Consider the following 15,000-nt stretch of genomic DNA (forward strand, 5'->3'; position numbering starts at 1 on the left):
ATGATGACAAATAACCTCACAGAGATATTAATTACAGAGGCGATACCCCTGGGCGCTCATTTGGTAGTGGCTGGAGAAGATAACCAAGTTCTATTAGCGCCAAACAAGCCCACAAGCAAACAATCCCATAAACAAACAATCCCACAAACCAACAAGCCCACAAGCAAGCCTACAAACAAACAATCCCATAAACAAACAATCCCACGAACCAACAAGCTCACAAGCAAGCCTACAAACAAACAATCTCATAAACAAACAATCCCAGAAACAAACAATCCCACAAACCAACAAGCCTACAAACAAACAAGTCCACAAACAAACAATCCCACAAACAAACAATCCCACAAACCAACAAGCCTACAAACAAACAGACACTTCTTAAATTATATGTAGTATGATGGAGTCCAAATTAATATCTTGTCACACTCATTTTCCATACACAGAGTATTCCTGGATTTAAATACAGTTAATTATATTACCAGTGTCTCCAGACATCGTCACATTGAAACTGAACCATTAACCTCACCATCGTTTTGTTCAATTAACTTCAACAACATTGTTGTTTCACCGATCAAAGGCCGAATTACAGATGTAGCGTAACGTATCCATCATCACAATATGCAATGGAAAGTACTTACCTTGTTTAAAATTTCCCAAGTTTTTGAACTCCACAAGGTTGTTTCCATAATAGTAGTTGGTAATGAAGATTCTGTCATCAGTGGCCATTGGGTCCTTCATCCAGGCACCCTCATTGCGCCCGTATTTGTTAAAGCTCACAGGTAAGTCAATGGACAGCAGTGTCCTCACGCATGTCGGGCCATTTTCTGCATCCATCAGCATTTAGATGAGGGGTAGTGGGGAAAAGAAACACAGACCAGATAAATACCTGGCGTGGGTTGTGGGGAGCATGACACCAATGTGACTGATGTTATCATGATTATCATGTATTGTTGTACTGTGATAATAATTATGAGTGGTGTTAACACAATTATGACAAAGGAAGTTGCGTGCATTGTCAAGACCTGCCAACATATATTCAATGGTAACCCAAAGGTGAAATGACAGTTTTGGGGAAATTTCAAATCGGTGTGACGTCATTTCCTCTTTAAGTTCTTCCATCACGAATGGCCAAGAATGCTGATGTTCTGATTTGTAGTTCAGCAGAAAATATATTTTGATGATGAAAATGAGACACTGTACAATACCAAGGGGGGGGGGGGGCATGACGATGTGAAAATGGTGATTCCGTTTTGATTTCTGCAAATTCATCACAACTCACTCATGGTCATTGGCAATTTCGAAACTTACCTGTTGGTGCTGCTTCCACTTTTTTGTTTAAGGTTCTGATTCTGCTGTATGACTTCTTTACGGTTGTTGGTGTGGTCGTTGCGATGGTGGTGTAGGCCTTGTAGGTGTAGATTCTCCTGCTGGTAGTTGAGTACGGACGTGTAGTGGTGGTTACGACTGTGGGCCGTAGGTGATGCAAGTTTCTGGTTACGTGCCGGATGCTCGAAGAGACCGAACCTGCGAGGAGACCGAGCATTTCTATTCGCTGGAGAAAAACATTCGGCATGTTTTTGATCAACCAAAATGAGATGACACACGATTGCAGTGTAAAATGGCACGTTCAAACGAATGACTTTTAGGATTCAACAAGTGCATTAATGTGAACAATGAGTGTATGAATAGGAAATTAACAGGAAGAGATGAAAGAGTAAATGAAATCATAGTAGCTGGAGAGAATGGTTGTATCCCAGGTGTAAAGCCAGCAATGAGGTTTGTTTGAGAAGGAAGATGATAAAAGATGATCAAGTCTCAGCTGCACACAAATCATAGATTCCACCCATCTGGAAACACAATTACTGAAGAAGTGTTGAAGAACCAGAGGTACAGATACGATGCTGAAACAGATCAGGTGAATACCTGGTTTAACCATTGGGTAAAGGTCCCTGTGTTGTTTTGTGGTCCATAACTCCAGCCATGATGCTTTGTGGATGATAACTGTCTCGGTAGGCTTTGAGATTAATACCTGTTACCGTTGCCCTTGGTGGTGAACTGTCCGCGTTGTATTTTATGGTAACCTTCTAACATTTATTTATTAGATGGGGATTCAATTAATAATTTGTCACATTGGTTGCATCATCACCGGGCCATGGCTGTGCCGCTGCTGCAGTGCCCTGAACATTAGGACGTGAGGAATTTTGGAATTTGGTACACAATGACAAAATGTTACACATTTTCAAAGGGACCATGGGATATTATTTAACGTCTATCAGCAAATAGGAGCAGACGGGTCATCCGGCTTGAAGACCGTTCCGATGGTAGAACGTAAAACGATGTAGCGCCCTACCTGTGAAGCACAAGGATGAGGGTTTGGAGTCTGGTCAGGAATCAAACCATGATTAAAAAGCCCAAAGGAATGTGCTATCCTGTCTGCCTTCTCTGAGGAGCTTTGTGGTGTAGATAACTGTTGCCATATCCATTTTTAAAACATCTTAAACACTGATAATTATAACTGTCCCATGTAATGTAATCAATAACTGTACCGATGATGTTGTGGCGAAGATAAATATCTCCGTGGAGCATTGTGGTTATAATAACTGTCCATATCAGGCTTTGTAGCAAGTAACCATCATCCTCATAGTTTCAGCACAGCGTATCCAGAAAAAGCTGTACCAATCAAAAATACCTTTATTGAGGAACTTGCATAAAGAATCCCTCAGGAGCCATCTATTTATTATGTATGCACTTGGAAGGGTTGAGGCCAGTGTTTACAAGGGGTTGTGTTCTGGGGAGGAGAGAGTGCTGCATGTATATACAGGTAGTGGACAAAAAAAAAATGTAAACACCAATGTAAAGTCACTTAATATGGCCTTGAGCCACCATGTTCGGCCAGTACGGCCTGTATGCGCCGTGGCATAGAGTCCCCCGGTGTCTGGAATTCTGCAGGAGGGATGTGGCACCATTCCTCCACAAGAAAGGCAATGAACTCACACCTGTTTGATGGAGGTGGAAAACGCTGTCTCAGGCGTCATTCCAAAATATCCTATAAATGCTCGATTGGGTTCAGATCTTGTGACTGAGAAGGCCATGACATATGGATAACATGTGTCATGCTCATCAAACAGCTGGGCAACCACACATGCTCTGTGGATGGGGGCAACCACACATGCTCTGTGGATGGGGGCAACCACACATGCTCTGCCATCTTAGCCATAATTATAGGTGACCAGGCCTGTGCAGCATTTTTATACATGACCCTAAGCATGCTGGGATGTTATTTGCTTCATTAGCACATTGGCCACACCTGTGTGAAAGCTGTTGCTTGGTGTCCCTCATTTACCCAGGTGTTTCCATTTTTTGTCCACTGCCTGTATATATATATATATATATATATATATATATATATATATATATATATATATATATATATATATATATATATATATATATATATATATATATATATATAACACCAGGATGAGAGTTTATAGTCTGGTCAGGAATCGAACAGGAAATGTTATGTATGTATGTACTATGTATGGTACCCCCCTCAAAAAATTTAGCAAATACTGCACTTGTATTAATTTGTGGAGTTGCTTGTGCTTGTCCATTCTGCGATTCTCACAATTTGAGAAGCTATCACATTTCTTTTAACGCACCAATATAACATTGTATTATTATTATTATTATTATTATTATTATTATTATTATCATCATATATAAAATGCATGCTACTACCTAATGACCATTCACCTCATAAAGTTAATTTATAAAGTGGTGTGGTCAGTGACCTTTGTCTTCTTCTATATCATGTTCTCATGTTTGATGGAGGTGCCCATGGGGATACAGGACATTCAGTCCCCCTATTGACCTCCATTATCAATTTACTTATCCTTCATGAACTGTCACTGTATCGTTAACTTGCACATTTCATGTGTCAGAAATGACGGTGCAACTTTCTTTGCACTAAAATAATTTGACCAGTCGTGGAAAGTAATTCCATTTACCTCTTTCCAACCGATCTATGTGCACACACAGCATGTCACATCTTCCCTCCACCTCACCCATCAAGGCCATCCATCATCCATCTTCGGTTAAGTTTCTTGGTGTGAATTGCTGGGATACGTCTCCTCGTGCGCGTCACAGTGAACTTCAACACGGAAGGAGCCATTAGGCCCATCAAAGCCTGCACTACAATTACCAAACTGTGGTTGTTTGTCTGTGCGCTATCCTTACGAAATGCTGACCGTCAAGCAAGGAAGCAGCACGTACCGTTTATAAAGTCCTTGGTATGACTTCCCAGATTCAGAGCGGACGCTCTCACTGTTACGCCACCGAGTCTGCTTAAAGTAAATGTGTAAATGAAATTGAATGAATGGAAACATGTAACCGGGATATTATTTATCCGATGTAGGTGGAAAGGGTCGACCTAGCAACTTCTTCCTGAGACTGGAAGTCAGGTCATCGTTCAATTGAAGCCTCATTGTGTGTTGGTTGTTCGGGTATAAACCATTCTTTGAGTTTGTGTGTGATGCTAAAGAGGTCCATGATGGGAATGCAAGGAGGTGAGATTGGGTGTGATGAATGAGGAGTTGCCTATTGAGTAAAGGGATTGCAGAAGAAATGGACAAACTCCAATAACGACAGGAGCTGTTAGAATTAGAAAAGTTCTCTGTGCTTTCCTTGATGGTTAAATGGGAAGAATGAAATCTGTGGATTGAGGAATAATATTTTGTTGACGGGTATTTGTAGAAGCAAATGTCCCTCCTTGTATTGAGGAATTCCTTTCCCAAATAACCGGATTCCATTAGACATTGTCTTGACATGCTGACGAACAAAACGAGATATTTGTGCGTTGCTAACACTGAAAGCAACACAATGTTATTTTGTACGGAAACACATGCACGTACCTGTCTTTCATTCCTTCAACACCATGAACAACAAAGTGAACTTTAAGTGACTTGAGTTTAAGGGCACGAGGAACACCTGCTCCCCCCCCCCCCCGGAGCAGCTCATGATGCAGGGGAAAGGGTGGGAGGTAGTGGACATTTATTTTCTGTCCGTGCCTAGTAATTGGAGTCCCGACATACTAGGAGTGGGGACATGGCATGTTGTGGAAATTTCTGGTCACATGGGTCATGGGCAACATTTTGTGTCCATCGAAAGCTTATTGAATGAGTACACGATGGCTCATCACCATCATTTTTTTTAATTTTAATGATGGGTTACTGTGCCATTGGATGCACCAATTAATCAAAGAATGTTTTCAAAATGTATGGAGTCCCTGCAGATGCTGGAAAGAAAAAAAAAATTGGGAGAAATAAAGTTATTTGTCTGAGGTGGAAACCAACTATCTGGTCGTTTCTGTGCCAGGTAAGTTGCCAGTCCTGTGTGTGTACATGCACAGTATTTGTGGTACTGTAATCATATTGTAGTTGGTAGTTAGGTAAAACAGAAGGGGTGGTGGTGGTGGTGGTGATGGTGAACAGATACAAGAGAGTATTGATACTTGTATAGATTGGGCAAAGATTGGCAGATGGAATTTAACCTGAGCAAGTGGTAAGATGTTAGGGATGGGAAAGAACAATGAAAATAGAGATTACAGAATGCAAGGGGTAATTTTGGAGCGTGTCACACAGGAGAATCATCTCGGGGTGGTAATAGATACGGGAGGTAAGCAGGCAGCTATAGGTAGAGAAAATTGGGTTTTAGGTTGTATTCGGAGGGGGATAATTTATAAATCAAAATAGGTGGTGTTAACATTGTGCAGGAATTTAGTGAGGGCCACATTTAGAATGTTGTTTGCAGTTCTGGTCACCACAGTTCTGGAAGGACATAGATGCCAGAGAGAGGGTTCAGCGCAGGGCTACTTGATTGATTCCAGGCCAAGCTAGACTCAGCTATGAGGAGCAGCTGAAGGAGACAGGGATTTATTCACGAGAAAGGAGGCGGTTACGAGGAGATACGATGGAGATGTTTTACATAATGAAAGGTAGAGATAAAATAGGTGCAAATGAATTATTCAACAAAGTAGACAGTGACAGAACCAGGGGCCATAGCCTGAGAGTAAAGAAGAGGAAAGTTAAGACGGTAGTAAGCCAGGGGACTTTTACTTAGAGAGTAGTTAATGTATGGAATGGTCTCCCTGGAAAGGTAGTGGCAGCAGAAAAAGTAGATAAGTTTTAATTAGAATTAGATAAGTACTTGGAAGTTATGGAGCTAGAGGGGTGTGGGGATGTTGATGAGACTTTTAGGTAGTTTGAGCATTGATGGATGATTGTGTACAGAGTGCTGTTGGTGGGGGTCTTGTTAAGGGGGGTTGTGTGGTTGGTGTGTGTTTTTAACCAAGCCCACGCCCCCTCTCCGAAGGGAAGAAAAAAAAATTACAACAAAAAAATACAAAAAAAATTACAAAAAACTCTCCTACAAAAACAACAAAAAATACATTTTTTTTCTTTCATTAATTAAAATGATCTTGGATTGGTGTGGTGTTCGTGCAGGCATGATGGGCTGAATGGCCTCCACCTGTGTTGGATTTCCTTGTTGTCCTTGTGGTATATGCAAGTGCACTTTTTCAGCACATGTGAAGGATGAGCTAAGGTTTGAATCCCGACCCAGCTATAAACTGTCATCCCGGTGTTTCAACTGCAGGATGGTTCATCAATGTACGTGCCGTCCCTCGGATGGACGTTAAAATTATCATCCTGTCTGCCAGCCTTAGTTAGTGGACGTTAAAGATCCCATGGTGTCCTTTGTGAAGAGTAGATGAGTTATTGCTGGCACCCTCAACAAATTCAACATTCCTCCATTCTCAGTCATGTATCCTGCGTTGGCGTGGCGACATATCCAGGTTTGGAACCCAAACAACATTGCAAGGTGTACAAATACGAACAGAACATTCGCTTTTTGATGAAATCCTCTCATAGACATCACAGTCACGACAATCATCAATCCATACTACCTCTGCTGCCAATGCACCCCTCCTTCGCCATTGCTTCTCGGGAAAAAAACCCTTCTGCACTTATTTTGTCTATACCCTTCAATATCTTAAACATCTCAATCAAATCCCCTCATAATGGCCTTCTTTCTGATGTATAAAGCCCTTCTCCTTAATCCGCTCCTTTTAGTCAAACGGAAGACCTAAAGAAGGAACCCGAAGAAGTAAAGAGCAAATATGGAGTCATCAGGAGGAACCTGGACAGGATTTGGGTTTCAGCCGCTACTCCACTACCGTCAAACCCATCCAGGTGCAGCCAACTGAGCCTTCCAGAAAAAAAAACCTTCTGCAAGAATTCACTTCTCCCTCGAGAAATAGATAACGAAAGAGAGAAATAAAGAGTAAGAGAGATGAAAGAGAAGAAAAAGCAAGAAGTCGAATGAATAAAGAGAATTGTGAATTTTTTTCAGAAAGAAGTGTGAAAGGAACAAAGAACAAAGATGTCAGGAAGAACCCGGACAGATAGATTTCAGCAGTTACTCCCCAGGCTCAAACTCCGTCTCGCTAGCGCCGGAATCAATCTCGTCGCCTGACGCTGAACCTTCTCCATGACATCCATGTCCTTCCTGAGTTGTGGTGACCAAAACTGCACACAATATTCTAGATGTGGTCTTCACTAAAATCCTGTACAATGTTAACACCACCTGTTTTGATTTATAATTTATCCCCATTCGAATACAACCTAAAACCCGACTTGCTTTACCTGGAGTTGCCTCTTCCTCTGCCCTCTGCTTACCCACCATATGTCCAAACCTATTCCTACCCACAGACTATTCTCCTGTGTGACAGACATGCTCCAACATTGCCCCTTGCATTACGTAGTCTCTATTTTCATTATTCTTACTCATTCCCATCACTTTACATTTCGTTATGTTAAACTGCATCTGCCAATCGTTTGTTCAATCTATGATATGGTATCCGGACCTTCCTTAATGTGATTATCTCCCTCTCTGCTGCCTTACTTACCTCCATGCTTTGAGGCATGTGAACATTTTCAAAGCCGGCTATCAACCCCACTGTCTAAATTATTGATGTGCTGGCGCAGAATTAGTGACCGGTGATAGCAGATTGGCCATCCAGCTTAACATCTCGCCGATGGATGACGCACACGTCGATACCTCACCCTGCATGTGAAATACCAGCATGCTTGTTTATAACTGGATCGACATTCAAATCCAAGCAAGGCAGCTTAAAGGCGTGTACACATACCTCTCGGGTCTAGGCCATCCTGCCAGCCCTGACGAAGACTGGCTCTTGTGTTTATATGGACTAGTTTTCCATTGTCCTGAGGGCTGACAATGGTGCCTTAAAAGTGGCTTCATACACTGGATAATGGGCCTATAATGACAGGTTAGTGGGGTAGCCACACCATGCAGATCATGACCATCTAAAGAGAGCTTAGCTCTGAAGCGCCATTCTTCTAGAATCTATACCTATGATGTCAGTTATATTGGTCATTATTGCAGTGAATGGCCTTCCATGTAATAAAGCTACAAAGTCTAATTTTATTGCTTTGTTTATCACACTGTACAGTAGTAGATAAAACTGTTGAAAAAAAAAAAGTCTGTTGTTTTCGGTAAACAATGAGCTTGTAACGAAATTTTAATAGTAATACTATCGAGTAATATTTAGAGTTTAAATTGGCAACCTGCACTCACTTCATAAGGAGTGCACTCACTTCACAGCTCTCTAAAATCTAGCTATGAAACCTAACATGACTCTAAACTGCCACCCTGGAATTCCACAGGCACGGCATCACGTCGGCGAGCTTGCCATCTAGGTTAAATACTGGAGACGCATCTGTCAGTATTGTTTGGGTGATGGTGGAATTAAAGATCACTGTGTATTTTGCCAAGAGGAAGCAAGTGTTGCCAGTACCCTGACCAAATTCCTATCCCAACTTCTACCACTGGGAAGGCAATCACAAACCGCTCAGTGTATTACCTTGCCGAGAAAACTGCTTTGGCAGTCCCCTATACCATGGAGAGGGTGTTGGATTAATCCATCTGTAGTGTGTGATAAGGACGAATGGTCCGGATGCAGATCCGATCTATCAGTGGGATACAAAACGTAAACAGTTCAGCCTGGCTTCTACAAGCTTCATTCGCACCGCTAAAAGTACATACTTTTCAAGACACAGAATTACATTTTCATATATTTTGAATCAATTTAAATTACCCCGAGACCTGGATATATTAAACTTATGTATTGGTAATAATAGAAAATGCTGGGATAACCAACGCCAATTACATTTTTCACAAACATGTGGAAGGATCGATCATGGCCAATCAATAGTGAAGGTAACTAGAGCTGTGATTGCAAACAACATCACTTGTAAACTACAACGGTACTTAGTAGAGCGCACACCTCTGCCACGTGATGTGACCAGATGGAAAATTAAAACATAAGGGGTGAGATAAGCAGTCCGCTGATCCCCAATGGACACAGTCCACACCAATGGGGACCAGCAGAGTGCAAGTGTGCGCACGCATACACACATTTTACGTTTTGTATCCCACTGAACTGTTTACGTTTTGTATCCCACTGATAGATCGGATCTGCATCCGGACCATTCGTCCTTATCTCACACCAAAATCTAATCGGCTTGTTCTTGTCACCCACCCAACTCCTCCACCAAGTTTTGTCATCCGTCCATTACTTTTTGAAGTATCATGCTATATATCGTTTTTGGATATCATGCTTAGAAATTAAATAATTCTCGTATCCGCATCATCACCAAACTCTACTCAATTCGTCTATGTCACACACCATACTTGTGCACCAAATTTCGTCCGAATCCATCCATAACTTTTTGAGACATCTTGCTCACAGACAAACAGACAGGGGTGAAACCGAAAACCTCCATCCACCTTCAGTGGCAGAGATAATAAGGGAAAGTTCGGGAGAGCAGCGATGAGGACATTGTAATCCAAGCAACTATACCACCAGAAACAGAACGAATACTGGTTATGATTAGAGCAGCATCGATTAAAAACAGGTAACCACAGATCAGAAGGGTATCCAGGTCCAGAAGACAAAACACGGGTTTGCATATTATTCTGCCAGAACTTGGCTGAATCGAAGTTCTCAACGTCTTTCATTGAAGAGACAGGTCGTGTCACCGGATATTTCAACCATTGCAAACCATGTTACCGCATGCCCGCCTTTCTTGACTAACATCCCTCTCATTACAAAGATGACACATCAGTAACTCTCCTGCAATATATTCACGTGCAAGTTGTGCCATGACAAGGGATTATTACATAACTATGCAAAGCCAAAACTATGCTTCTGCAAAAGCATCTTCAATCCAATTTGTGAGGCATACACAAGTCGATGTCCGAAGCCAGCTGGATAATTCACAAAGCATTATGATGCTGTGAGCTGTGACATGAACATGATCGTGATCTATACGTCTGCTTTTGGGTCTGCAACTGACCCCTTATGTCTTTGAGATTGAAGTTTCATCCTTACGGCCTTTTATCCACGAGCACGTTCTTGACTGCATTTACAGTCGGTTGCATAAGATAATTGTCTGCATGATATTGTCTGGAAAGGTTCGGCTCTTATTTATTCTTTCGATTCTTTAGCTACTTATTTTAGAAAATGACTGCGAGAGCAGTGAAGACGTGTGTTGAGACAATTCCACCTGACTAATAGCATTTAGATGATTGTGCAAACCTAAGGGACCAGAAAAGAAACAAAACTGGAAACCCAGTGTCCAATAATCCTACACTACTATTTTATAATACAAGCACAATTTCAAATACAGTTCAGTAACATATTTCACAAACATAAAACAAGGGGCAAAGATAAAGGACACATTCGGAAAATGATGTGTTTTTGGACATAACATACTTGGGGTGTTCAAAAAGTTTTATGAATGAGATTCTTACGAGACATTCTGACTATTATGATGAGCATCGCCACGGATTATGTCTCACACGGTAAAACCGCATAATCCACACAGAACAACCATCCATCTGCCACCCAGACAATTGTTCCTGCTTATGCAAACGATTCAACCAGAAGACACGTGATGTGACCAGATGGAAAATTAAAACATACGGAGTGTGATTAGCACTCCGCTGATCCCCATTGGACACAGTCCACACCAATAGGGACCAGCGGAGTGCACGCGCGCGCACGCATACACACGCACACACCCACACACATTTATATATACATACATATATTTATATTAACTGGGTATGCTTAAACATTGTAAGCAATATAATGAACCGTGTATCCCCATTGTCTTGGGTTGCTCACCTGCATTTATTTTTTGTATTTTCATTTATGGACTCTTTCCAACAGTTGAACGATTTTTTTTTCCGGTGTATCGGCTTCGATGTCTGTCGGCACACAAAATTACCCTGCTTCCCCATTGTCTCGGGTCACTCACCTGCATTTGTTTTTTTTTTTTCATTTATTTATTTTTATTTATTTACATTTTAATTTAAGGATGCTTTCCGATGGTTCTGTGATTTTTTTTTCCCGGTGTATCGGCTTCGATGTCTGTCGGCACACAAAATTTCAGCTTCCTAAGTCACCTGGAAGGTAACGAACTTTAATATCAGTCAGTCAATGAGTCAGTTCGTCAGTCAGTGAGTGGTTCGAACGAGCTTTATAAATTAGATGTGTTTATGTAATCAGTTTGAAATGAAATATTTTCTCCCAAATATATATATATATATATATATATATATATATATATATATATATATATATATATATATATATATATATATATATATATATATATATATATATTGGCATGGATGCCTGCACCCTGAATAAATTACAAATTTCTGCCCTAACCTATTTTAATGCCCCCACCAACAAAGTCGCCAGAGGCATTATGTTTTCAGGTTATCCTTCCGGCTGTCCGTCCGTGATATGTTTTCGTTACCGGCGATAACTTAAGAACGGCAGAAGGGATCTAAGTAAAACTTGGTACAAGTATATATCATGATGCAAAGATGAACTAATTAGATTAAGGGGTCAAGAGGTCAAAGATCAAAGGTCAGAGGTGCTGTTGGGTGAAACTTCTGTGACAGAGCTAACTTGTGAATCAGTGATGAGATTTTGTAATTAGATGAACTGATTAGATTTTGTTTATCATCGCTTATTAGATTTTGTTTATCCTTGTTTCTCTCCTTCATTTTACTTTCCTTTGTCATTGATCCACATTACCGAACCTCAGGGAAGTCATTTGAGTTAAATGAACAACTATTCAACTCAAATGCCCTCAAAATGTCCCCGAGTGCAAAGACGTGAGAATCTAAACGTGGTACCTGTTAGGATATGTAGTGGGGGGGGGGGGGTAATGATGGGGGAGGGGGTGAGAATGGAAGCATCGTGCAGAATGAAGATCATGGTATGTCATGGTAATAAGTGTCAACCAAGACTTACCTTTTTTATGATTTATCAGCTGACCACCTTTCTTCTTGCCAGTGTAGTACGTGACCTCACGAAGTAAGGTGGGCCTTGCCTTGTTGTGGCCAGTTGGTGAATGCCAGGAATGATTGCTAGATTTTGCTTCCGGCCTTTGTTGAGAAATGTTGGATTTCTTCAATTTTTTTTCACCCTTCACCTTTTTCACAGGTTTGACGGCTGCTCCTCGATTTTCCTGAGACGTAAAAGGGAACACATCACATTGTGCAAACTGACCTTTGTTCCAACATTTGATCATCATTCAGTAATCTCCATGGGGATTTGAAACCATTGTGTCCGCGTGTTATGCTGAATGAAATAATACAAAAGTGTTTACTTAACAGAATCATGTTCACGTTCTTCTAAACTTGATCCAAAACTTTGATTTTTTCCAACTGGCTGCTACACCAAAGACTATTAGTTTGAACTGGAATAGAGAATTCGTCTTGATCCTAAATGCTGGTGTTGACAGAGAACATTATTGATCCAGGATCCAGGAGTGCTAATCACCATGGTAAGGAAGGAGAAACTGACGTTTCAGGTGTTGACCCTTCGTCGGAGCAAAAGAGGGCACGGTTAATGCCCGAAACGTCAGCTTCTCCTTCATTGCCACCGTTAGCATGCTTGGGTCATGCAAAGTAGTTGAACGGGTTTGGTGGAACACATTCCTCAGCAATATTTAGGGTAGTTCTCGTACACAGCAAAGGAAACATTTCTTAATACAAAATGACAATGAAACAAAACAACCGTTGACCACTTCTTTCTGCTATGAAACATCATGACTATTGCATCGGAGGAATGCTGTACCAAATGATTCTGTGTCAGATGGAGGCTGTGTCCAACTGATGATGTATGTCAAACAGGTGCAGACAGTTTGAGTTTAGACAATCTATATGTAACAGATCCATTGTGGTGTTGAGGAAGAGTAATACAAATGAATGCTTTAAAAAATTGTATGAGTTGACATCGATGAAGAGCTACCCAGGTCAAAAAACCAGTAAAGACCAGTAGCTTACTGGTCAACTGGTACCAGTTGAAAACCAGTAGCCAACTGGTACAAGTAAAGCCAGTTGGTTTCTTACTGGTTTTAATATGGAAATTGGAATAGAGTGATATATTACCAGTTGAAATACAATTGTATTTAACTAACTGGTATCAACTGGGACCAGTACATTGTAACTGGTATCAACTGGGAGACCAGTACATTGCAACTGGTATCAACTGGAACCAGTAAGACTTTAACTGGTACAAATATGAGCTACTGGTTTTTTCAACTGGGAAATTGGAATTCTGACTGAATTTAACTGGTACCAGTTGAAACCAATAGAGACCAGTTAAAGACCAATTAGAACCAATAGAGACCAGTTGAAAATGTGTACTGGTTTTAACTGGTTTTTCGACCTGGGTAGTAGTTAGTTATACATATCCGTTTACAGAAAAGTGAGATCCACATTACTAAAATGGCACAACTACAACAAACTGAACGTTTTGTCAACAATACAAATAAAGGCTCAAGTCCAAAGTTTAGGACACAGAATGCCCCAATCTAAGGACGATGCAGACCCTGTGTGCTCAGATATCTAATCCTCTCCTGAAGGGGCAGAGAAACACAGATCTACAAAATCATGGTAACCATATGCTGGTTTGTGGTATATTTAAAAATTTGCAGCTTCTTTCTTAATTAAAAATATACAGAGAATTCTCAGTCTCTATTTTACTTTACTCTGTCGTTGAAAACAAATGCTTTCTGTCTGTCCTGAGGCTACATAATTGCATTGGATGCACCTGCTGTTTGGTTTAAAATTTCTGAGATAAAGTTCCAATATGCACTTTGCACAGGGAGTGGGTGGAATGGGGTGTGCGGGTGGGGAGGGGAGGGAGGTGTCGTGGATAGGTTTGGATCAGTGAGTACAGAGTGTAGGAGGAAGGCCAACATTTTCATCATACACTATTTGCATCGGTGGTACATGGATGAGAAAGAACTCATCGTTTGTTACTTGCAAAATCGAACATTTTTCCCAGTATATTGGTTTGTCGATTTTGTTATTCTGTATGTCTGTTTGTCTGTCAATCACCTACAGGTTACAATTCTAAACCGATCGTCATAAAGCTTTACCAAGTTGTAGAGGTAGTCTCAACTGAGAAGCCGATTGATTTTGAGGTCAAAGGTCATCTTGAGGTCAAATTTCGAAAATCGTCATTTTTCATCCGATTGACTTGAAATTTGAACAGGATTTGCATAGTCCATCACTGAATTGGGAAACCAACTCTTCTTCTTCTTTCGGCTCGCTCCCGTTAGGGGTCGCCACAGCGGATCAACCGTCTCCATTTCGCTCTGTCCTCCACATCTTCCATTGACACTGCAACCACCCACATGTCCGCCCTCACCGTATCCATGAACCTCTTCTTTGGCCTTCCTCTTCTCCTCCTGCCTGGCGGCTCCATCTTCAACATCCTTCTTCCGATATACTCCGCTTCCCTCCTGTAAACATGTCCAAACCATCTCAATCTCGCCTCTCTCACTTTGTCTCCAAACCGTCCTACCTGCGCTGTCCCTCTAATAT

General features: G+C 41.2%; 1 protein-coding gene across 6 annotated transcripts in view; it reads right to left on the minus strand.

The window, feature by feature from the left end:
- Positions 1 to 15,000, minus strand: part of OLFML2A (olfactomedin like 2A) — a 63,191-nt gene that overhangs the window by 8,009 nt on the left and 40,182 nt on the right. For all 6 annotated transcript variants that reach the window (XM_085854727.1, XM_085854730.1, XM_085854729.1 and 3 more), the window contains 3 exons: positions 12,416 to 12,632; positions 1,309 to 1,524; positions 639 to 824 (listed from right to left, as the gene is read on the minus strand). In XM_085854727.1, coding sequence (XP_085710853.1) covers positions 639 to 824; positions 1,309 to 1,524; positions 12,416 to 12,632 — 619 coding nt within the window. The remainder of the gene's footprint in view (positions 1 to 638; positions 825 to 1,308; positions 1,525 to 12,415; positions 12,633 to 15,000) is intronic.

Source organism: Eptatretus burgeri, chromosome 14, assembly GCF_056783735.1.
Source record: "Eptatretus burgeri isolate ZD-2024b chromosome 14, Ebu_testis_v1, whole genome shotgun sequence".
Classification (NCBI taxonomy): Eukaryota; Metazoa; Chordata; class Myxini; order Myxiniformes; family Myxinidae; genus Eptatretus; species Eptatretus burgeri.